The sequence below is a fragment of the Ambystoma mexicanum genome, chromosome 3q (assembly GCF_040938575.1).
Source record: "Ambystoma mexicanum isolate Mex_15411 chromosome 3q, UKY_AmexF1_1, whole genome shotgun sequence".
In the NCBI taxonomy this organism is placed as follows: Eukaryota; Metazoa; Chordata; class Amphibia; order Caudata; family Ambystomatidae; genus Ambystoma; species Ambystoma mexicanum.
The window spans coordinates 266,526,341-266,536,443 of record NC_090926.1 but is presented as its reverse complement, the minus strand read 5'-3'; the positions used below and the strand labels follow the sequence as shown (position 1 = coordinate 266,536,443).

Below are 10,103 nucleotides of genomic sequence, written 5' to 3'. Positions count from 1 at the left end.
CTCAATGACCCTGCGGATCAATTAGCTGCCCAGTTTATTTCTGCTATGTCAGACTTGGGTCTCCTGCATCTAGTTACTAAACCAACCCACCAGCTTGGCAATATACTGGGTCGCATGTATTCTCAAGACACAGTTATGTCCATATTTCCGGCCTTTCGTGTTACTTGGTCAGACCATTTCATCGTCCCTTGTAGGTTGGATTTTGAATCGTGTATGCCCAAATCTTGCACCCATAGTGCTTTCAGGCGGAACCAGTGCTGTAGGGATCCGAATGGTATTCCATCTCATATACATGAATCTTGTGGCTTTTCGCAAATTCTTGATCTTTCTACTTTAATGCAGCTCTTTACTGCCATCGCAGACTCCTTTAACCCATTGAAAAGTTTTAAGTCACAAGGCCGTCCTTCGGAGCAGTCGTTCGATGAGCATCTAAGACTGTTACGGCTTAAACGCAGAGACGCTGAGCACAATGGCATATTTTATGTAGTGCTTCTGATAAAGCCTTGCTGTGTCAAGCTACGGCCAAGCTATGGCAGGCCATGTACCATAAAGCCATTCTTGATGCCAAGCGTAATTTCTATACTATTCCTATTGAATCTGCGCTCATTCAACCGAAAGATCTTTTTATCGGTTCCCCCTTCATAGATTTTATGTGATTCTTTGGCCAGCTTCCTTATTCAATTAATTGCTGGCATCCGAGAGTTATGATTTCCCAGTCTAGCTTAAAGACAGGCAAATATGCTTTGGATTCTGTGAATCCTAATCTTGATCACGTCTGGTCTTGCTTCCCCTCTTTTACGCCTGCTGATATAGTGACAGTGACTAATAAAATGAAGTCTGCCTCCCCTGCTGATGCCATCCCGCTGTATGTACTTAAGGAAATTATGCCTATCATTGCTCCCAATGTGGCTCATATGTAAATCCTTTGTGTTCTTCTGGGGAGATTCCTCCTGCTTTCAAGCACTGCCTGGTGATTCCTCTTCTTGAGAAGCCCTCTCTGGTTTCTACCATTCTGACAAATTGATCACTCCCTTGTTATCAAGTTCATTGGAAGGAAATCATCTTTTCGACTTCTTTCAATCAGGTTTTTGCCCAGGGTGCGTTGCTGGAACTGTGGTGGATGTCCTAGCCTGTCTCTCTGATCAGGGTGGAGTTAAAGCACTGATTTTATTAGATCTGTCTACTGCTATCATACACTTCACCCAGCTCAGTCACTTATCAGAGGCGGGCTTCACAGGGACAGGGCTTTCCTGGTTCTGTTTCTTTCCTGCCGATCGCACCCAGTTTCTTTCTCTGGTTCCAGTGCATACTTTGTGGGGGTGTTTGCCAAGTATAAGCCCCGGCCTTTATTTCTGAGCGCCGGCACTTATTTCATCAATCTGATTATGCATGGCTTTTAGCAACTTTAACATTGTAATTCACTTCAGTAGTTGTCAAACAACAAGCAACAACAGTGTGCCCTGGTAACAGTCTCTTCATCCTCGGCCGGCTCATTTTTTATCATCAACATTAGGACCTAGGTGGGCAGGACAGTGCTAGTTATCAATTTTCATGGCTAGCAATGAGCTGGAAGGTGACAATCCTTGGTGCTTGTACTGGCCATACACGTACACTGCTCCAGTCATCCTGCATAACACTGCTGCAGCTCTGCTACAGTAATGACCAGCAACACTACCCCAGCAGTGTGGGTTGAGAACAAGAGGAGAATCACCAGCCAACAGCACCAACACAAGGGAAATGACAGGGAAAAGGCCTTTGCTTAAGAGTAGTGCCTGTCAAGAGTGCTAACGTATACTCAGAGAGTGTGCAGTATTTGACAGGCAAGCTCAACAGTTTAATAATGATTTTTTTTCCTGCATTTGTCATTTAATTTACCATAGGAGGGAAGCATATTTGTTCTTTTTTCTGTGGCTAGATGGGCAACATTTTCTACTCGCAACTTATAGTAACCGAACTATTAGCAATAATGGTGTGTCTAAAGAAGCGTTTAAAAACATTTGTATCAAACTAGTATATTATGTTATTATTTTATTGATTGGTTTCTATAAATTGCACTCCTTCCATGATTAGCGCATCCTTCACCCACAATAGCTAGTGCATGTTGCAGCTTTAACACTACCTTTACCGACACTGTGGGGAGCAGCCGTTGGCTGTGGCATCAGTGGGCTGAGAGTTGCCCCCTGAGTGCTAGAAAAAATGTCTGTCCTGGCACTTATTGTTTTACAAATTAAGCACTGCCTGGTTCGCCTTCGATTGGGACCTGTCCCCCTGACTTGTGGGGTCCCACAGGGGTCAACTCTGTCCCCAATCTTGTTTAATGTCTACATTCAGCCACTAGTTGCCCTTATCTACTCCCATGGCCTCCATTGCTACTCCTACGCTGATGACATGCAAATAATTGTCCAGCTTAATCATTTGAACAATGATACTGCATTTCAGCTGCGGGGCTTCCTGGAGGCAGTGGGGTGTTGGATGAGTGACAACTAGCTTAACAGGATAGTGACAAACGGAGGTCTTTGTAGACCCCAGACTTTTGTCCGCCTGCCATCAGCCCTTTTCCTACTCCTGTACCGGTTGTTAAGGATTTGGGTGTGAAATTATCTGCATCTCTATCTTGTGTAGCCCATATTAACGCAGTCTGCCAGACAGGCCATTTCCAACTAAAGATTCTCCAGAGAGTGCTCTGTTTTCTTTCACTTCACTTACGGGCCCCAGTGGTTGCTGCCCTGCTGCCTAGCATCATCGACTACTGCAATTCACTGTACCTGGCTCAGCCAGGATATCTGATTAACTGTCTCCAAATTCTGCAGAACTGTGCTGCTCGGGTTGCAACAGGTACTCCTTTGAGAGCTCATACCACCCCTATTCACTAATCTTTGCACTGGCTTCCAGTGGCCACACAAATCCAATTCCAGTCCCTTTGTATAGTGCATCGTGCTTGTTTTGATATGGGTTCTGAATACTTCCGCTTTAAATTCCGCCTTTTGTCCCTCTGCAGTCTTTACGCTCGCAGGATACAGGTCTTATCCAAGTCCCCAGATTCAGTCTAGCGCGGGTTGGAGGATGTTCTTTCTCTGTGGCTGTAGTGAAACTTTGGAAAGCTCCCCCGCGGACCCTTCGAGCCACAAAGAACCATCTGCTTTTACGTCGATTGTTAAAAACTGTTTTGTTTTAATCTGATTTTACATACCTTTTTCTGCCTTTTTAGGCTTTGGCCCTGGCTGTCGGGATCGTCTTATCGCCCAGATGCCTCAGGGAGGATGTTGCGCTCTACAAAGCTATTAACACAAAATGACATGAATGCGGCTCTTCTTGTCACCATATTACTTTTATTCATCATCTGGTTAAGAAAAGAAAAAGCAATCAACCAATTTAAATAATTAAACTAAAAAAGTAATGTTCAAATAAGGCATTGGATTCTGCTGCTATTTTTTGGGCACGCCGGGGCTCCTCCGGCTCTTAGCGGGCTCGGTGGGCTGGTTTGGGCAGGACGAAGGCCAGCACAGCGTCGATGATGAAGGCGGGCAGGTAGGAGCCTGGGATCCAGACCAGCTTGGCGTCCCAGCCGGGGCTGTAGCGGGTGCGTGGGTGCCTCGCCTGCAGCGCATGCTCAATGCACTTGGGCACTTTGGAGATGTCGGGGTCGCAGATAACGGTCATGATAGTACGTTGCACCCGCAGGTCTGGGGAGAAATAAGAAATTAAGGCGGTTATTTTGTGCTTCTGGCATAGTCCGACAGATTTATACTGTGGTACATGACCAGAGTTAGTATTACAAGACGCAATGGCCCTCTTCTTAAGACCCTGGCATGATTTATTTATTATATTTTGATAGCACTTTTATCAAAAGCGCTGCACACATTACAAAATAACTTGGTACAATAATTATGAACAAAAAGATGTGTACATATGCAGTTACTACCAGACTTCAAAAGAACAAAGACTTAAGGAACAGTAAGAAAGGGTAACAACAAAAAGTGCAATCTTAAATCGTATTTTAAATTGAGATAATGTAGTAGAAAGAAGAATATAAAAGGCAAAGTATTCCACAATTTAGGAGCATAAAGTTGGAACGAACGAAAACGGTAGGCTGTACAAGGATGACGCTGAACATGAAGGAGACAGAATTAGGGATCTATGTGATTATTGCGACGGCCGAAAAATGCGATTTTTTTTAACACTTTACACCACATATATATGCGGGGCGAGACCCCCCCCCCCCCGCACTCCCACCCATATTAATATTATATTCTATACCCCCCACATATATATGTGGTGTAAGGGGGGTCAACAAAAAAAAAAGCCACATTTTCGGCCGTCGCAATTGTCAGGTCGATATTTTGGTACGATTCCCAGAATTAGAACGTACCAAATGAGAAGGTTGATATAAAGAAATCATCCCTGAAAACTCTCAAGTAGCAAGTCCATGGCTCTGATTATAAGTTTGCTGGTAATTCCATTGGGATGCCGGCAAACTGACCTACCGTTACCAGTGCCTGATATCCTGGAATCCCATTCCATGGAGGGCGATTGCTGGTATTTCCAGCACGAGTAATGCTGGTACTGGAAATACTATTTTTTTTTAAATTACCGGACGGGCCCTGATTTACCTTCAACTCTTGGCTGGAGGTAAATCAGTGACCTCCACCGGCAAACTTGCAGTTTTTGCAGTGCATGAAAAGTGGTGGCGACAGAATTACCACCACGTTTACCTTCACTTTTCCCGCACCGCAAAACTCATAATGAAGTGTAGAGGTCTCAAATAAAGCCCGCACTCCAATCGCCCATTTTGAAGTACCAGGAACATTCACACCAAAATACTTGACGTATGATGAGCAAATAAACCAGCAGAGAGCCGCAGTAGGGCTGTTCCCAGTGCCTATCAGGAGAACAACACCTGTTGAAATACCGATACCTAGAAATCCATGGACAGTAAGGTATCCATTGAGAAAACCCTACCAGCAAATAAGACCAAATGAAGATAGCCTAAACGCTGTCCCGGAAGAAACCCAAAAGGGCTCAATGGAAGACAAATGGTGACGTCACGAGGGCACGGACTAACGTGCAGAACCAAAAAATTACACACAGAGACAAAACGCCATGAATAAGGATATCGTGAACCTAGAAGGAGAGACGATGTTGAAATACAAAGAAGCTTAAGCTGTAAAGCAGGATGAAGTCATTCAACCAGCTAACGCCTGTACATATGCTTGAAACAGCAAGAAAGCTTAGAAAACAGTGTGGCTTGCTATGCTTAGTAGAAGATTACACAAAAGCAGAATCAACTCAGGTTACTAGAGGCCAAACAGGACAAGATTCATATTCCAGCTAAAACGAGAAGAGATGGCTGAATCGAAACTTAGCAGAAGCAACTTGCGCCAGGAAAGAGCCAAGGTCAGACCAATAGAAGGAGCGAACAGTAGCTTTGCAGAATTGAAACTTAAGAACAGAATATCCTATCTTTGGAAGGTCGAGACAAGGAGGCGTAGGCAGGTGGCAAGCTGAATAAGAACTAAATGCACAAATTGAGGGAAACTAGGTAGATTCACAGTGTGAGTAGCACGTGTCCATCCGAGCAAGAAGAGGCACAGGTTCACACCTACGCTTGGCAGCCGCCCAGACAGAGATATCATAACTTTTCCTGACAAGAAGATACAGTTTCGAGGCCAACCACAGACAACTAATTGACACATAGCCACTAAAGTAATGATTGATTGAAGGAAGGCCGGGTGAATCGTGGGGCACCCTGCACCTGGCTGACCATTCTGAGTGCTGCTAAGTAAAGTGGAAATTTATGCATTGGGTTGAAGCCAACCCAATCACAATGGACCAAATAATCTAGAGTCCTAAAGATAGTAGAACCAATGGGGCGTCGTACTTTTAGTGACGTCTACAAGAGTGATGTTAGAAGGAAGGGCTTAGATGCCCACCTGATAGAGTTTATCCAATTCCCTCACTCCGTTACCATATACAGATATAGTACCCATATTAAAGTTACCTTTTCCAAACCAATAGAATTGCATGTTAACTTTTAAGTGTTGCACATCAATTATGATGAGTTTTGAGTATAAATGTTCTTGTTTGAATTAAGTTCAGAGAGTCGAAGCGAGACGGACTATCGCATCACTGTCGATTTCCATGACTCCCCGTTTTTTGTACTTGTCATTAAACGGACTCCCTTTGCCAAACCATTGAGTTGTCCTCATGATTGGTGTTGGAGTAGAAAACCTGCACCCCCATCCATCTCAAAGGTGCAGCTATCTTGTCTTAAAGTACTCTGGAGCAAACCCCGACTCTATGGGCTGGCCGGGGGTCTCCCCAATACAGAAGCCCTATCTATACATTTAAACAAAATACCTAAAAAATGAAATTCAGATCTATATGGGATAGATAGCCAATGCAAACGAGCCAAGTTAAATGGAATACAAGACGCATAATTCAGATAAAACAAGATAGTAACTGCAGAATGTGAAGTAGATTGAAATGGAAACAGGGCCTGTTTAGGAAGGCCAATACAGAAAGAGCAACAATAATTGAACAAGACTTAAGTAGGGTTTTTGTTGCAGGGAATGTTAGTAGATGATTATTATTTCCGATATTATAGAGTTCAAATCTACATACACGAGTAACTGACACAATGTGGCGCTGGACATTAAAAGCTGAATCAAATATAAATCCAAGATTATTAGCAGTTGAAGAGCATTCTAATTCGAGGCGAAGAGGAAATGGAGCTAAGATGGGAAACAGGTATAGCAGCTGGGTAAAAAAACTCTGTTTTTTAAGGATTTAACCATATAAAATGAATAGCCATCCAGGATTCAACTGCCAATATACACTGGGACAATTTCTGGTGAAGAGAATCTGTAACGGTCGGAGATTAAAAGCAAAACCAGCGTTTGCATCTGTGGCCTAAGAGGCTTCCACTGATCGCTGCAACATTTATTAACCAGTTATGAGGTCGTACAATCAGAGTTAAAAGTGAAGTGGCAAAGCCCCTTCGTGGGGACGGACTGACCTACACGGCAATCATGAGATCACCCTCGAGGTTGTGCCTTGATTTTCTCTGTGGTTCTCGGAAGAGAGGATGCAGAAGAGTGGGCACCATTAATGTGCATGTGTGTGTGCGCGTGCACACGTGTGTGTAGAAGTGAAAAAACTTTAGTTAGGACAGACTGATTTATCGTAACAAATCCATGAAATTTAGTGGGTGTCAGAAGAGCTGAGAATCTTAACTCAGGGGTACGGGGGGCAGGGCACCATTAATCTCATCATGTTGATTACTGCTGTGAGGCCATGTATGTGCTAATGGGATGAGCAATGGGGTTGACTCAGAGAAATGATTCTCGCCACTTGCCATACCTGCCAAAGAACATGGGTTTTGTTGTAATTCATCTCTCTGAACTTGGTCTTAACTAAAACATTTTTTTACTGTATTTCAAGACTTTTGTTATGCTATGTCTTATCCAGGACCCACTAACCAAGGCCTTTGGCTGTGGTCCATATCTCCCTCGACAGTAAATAATCATGTCCCACTGGCCATGACCTTCAGACAGAGCCAGTTGCCACAGCCTTTGTGGACACAGCTTTTGTCTACTCTGAAACAATAAGGCTAAAAGACCATGGCTACTGACCATTCGGGGCCCATATCCCCCTCACTAGTAAATAACCAGGTCCCACTGGCCATGGCTTCTGTGCACTCTACAACAATTAGAATAAAATACTTTGGCCCAGTGGCTATGACCATTGCCCTTATCAAACTCACTAATAAATAACAAGCTCCCACAAGTTATAGTTGTTGGCCATTGTCCACATTGGAACAATTAAGCTAAATTACTGTGGTTCAATGGCCATGGCCAGTGACTATGACCTATGGCCGTGTCCCATACCCCCCTCACTAGTAAATAACCAAATTCATCCAGCTTTCACAAAAAGGCTTAGGCAAAAAGACCCTCTATCCCTCTTTTTTCCCTCTTCTTTCATTCCAGTGGTATTTCCAACCCAGAAACCTAACCATACAGCTGCATTGGCATGGGAATCGTTCCTGTGGAAATAGCGCCTATTCCAATTAGCACGCTAATATGCAAATACTAGATAATTCCCCATCCCCTCTGCCACTCTTAATGTGCACCCTTCCTCCTTTTTAAGAACCCCTGACAACTCCACACAGTGTGATCCTCCCCAATTACCCTCTTTCTCCTGCTCTTTCCTGTGACACACATTTTCTTCCAGTCGCATGTAGTGATGTTCCTGCAAGAACCACTGCCCTATAATAAATATCCCAGACTAGATTGGGAGACATGGAATGGAGGTGACTCATATACCCAACACTCAGAGGCCTTATAGCCGAAATGTAATGTATCTAGCTGAATTCCGGATCTCTAAACCTCCATCTCTGACTCTACAAGTCTGTATTGCAAGCACCTAGAACCTTGCCCAGTATCTACGGCACCCTGTGGGTTTCACGTACTGCAGTCACTAACAAAGAAATGGTAACACAACCCCACAACTTTTGCTCTTGGTCAAGCAGGGTGTGATTCTAAGCTCAGTGTTAAAATACAAAGGTGTGGTTCACTTATCCAAACCTAACTCAAATCAGTAGTAAAATAGATGGTAACTATATATTGCCTCCCCCCCCACACCCCACCTTTAGGAACAAATGGAAGAACACAGTATGAACCAACCTTTGAGGCTTGTTAATGTGTATGCTTACCAAGACATTCATTCTGTGATTATTCCAACACTACTCTCCTCAGATGGTGTCTTTATTATGCACACTTCTAGTGAATGCAAACTAATGGCACCACACATTGGCAGTGATTGAGCAGACATACAGAAGCAATAAGTATTGCATGCTGTTCCTGTGGTCTGTTGCCATTTGATAACGTCCTTTTGGCTGTAGTTTATGGTACAGTCAGCCATCTTGGACATTTTTCTAACGTTTTGGAAAAGGCGGAAGTATCACCACCATTTCTGGTTTTTTTACTGAATGAGGCCTACAAAATTGAGATCTTTTTCAATTCTCAACGTACATTGAGATAATGTTTGCAGTACTTGTAGCATGCAGCGTGCACCAATGTCCATGCCATCGTCAGAATTGAGTTACAACACAGACATCCTGAAGTGGTGCAATGTTTCATGCACAATTATGACCATTCAGCCCCTTAACTAGAGCGACATCATAATCTGGCCTTCTGCACCTTCTCCTAACACTCAAAAACAGCAACATGTTTCTATTAGACTTGTAGTGCGACCTGTCGATGATAATGTAATTCCTTTCTCATGGCCCCAGTTGAACATGGCGCTATTTTAATGCCAAAGTTGCCAGCTTTAACAAAGGCCAAGAATTGCCACTCACTTCAATAGGGTTCATCTGCACTAGTGGGCACTGGGTGATTCTCACACTTCTGTTGAGGACCTCCGATTGCAGTTCACTCCGTCTGGCACCTTTCCCTACCACTCAAATGCAATATCATAGAACCCCCCTAGATTGTGTTCCAAATAGGGGTGATGATGCATCACTTCACAGAACATCTCATGGACCAATAATCTGAACATCCCCCCACCACCCTTACCCAGAGGGCTCATCCTTGCCTGCCGTCACCTGTACCCCCTACCCGTGACGCTCTGTATCCCCTCTCTCCGTACCCTTGATATTGTACCCTTCTAATTGCATTCATAGTTTCATGGTCTATTACAGTATAATTCCCTGGTAGGTTTGCGTTATATAAAACACAATAATGTTGTGTTATGTTAAGCGAGTCAAGGTGTGACAGCGTAGCCATGATGGGAGCTTGTGGCACAGGCTTCTCCAGGTTACGTTGCCCGCCACCAGGGGCGAAGAAGTCAGCGTCTTCCACATTGTATTTTTTATCTTCCCTTTCCAGTTGCCATTTCCCTCTGCCTTTCAGCCACACAAATGGACCCAGGGTAATCTCTCTGAAGCCATTAGGGCCCCCGCGGACTTCCACAGTGCAACCTTGACAACTGAGGTTGGGGTATGAAGGATAAGCTGGCCTGGCTCCTCTTACTGTGCCCCGTCTCCACCTTCGTGGCTCAACAGAGTATGGGGGTTCCGGTGTTGCCTGGTGAGGTACCCGCCGCTC

General features: G+C 44.2%; 1 protein-coding gene across 3 annotated transcripts in view; it reads right to left on the bottom strand.

Moving 5' to 3' along the window:
- Positions 1-3,309: 3,309 nt before the first annotated feature.
- The window catches only part of RDH5 (retinol dehydrogenase 5), a 274,923-nt gene continuing 268,129 nt past the window's right edge, over positions 3,310-10,103 (bottom strand). For all 3 annotated transcript variants that reach the window (XM_069653727.1, XM_069653728.1, XM_069653729.1), the window contains exon 5: positions 3,310-3,683. In XM_069653727.1, the coding sequence (XP_069509828.1) occupies positions 3,460-3,683 (224 nt within the window). In that variant the 3' untranslated portion in view covers positions 3,310-3,459. The remainder of the gene's footprint in view (positions 3,684-10,103) is intronic.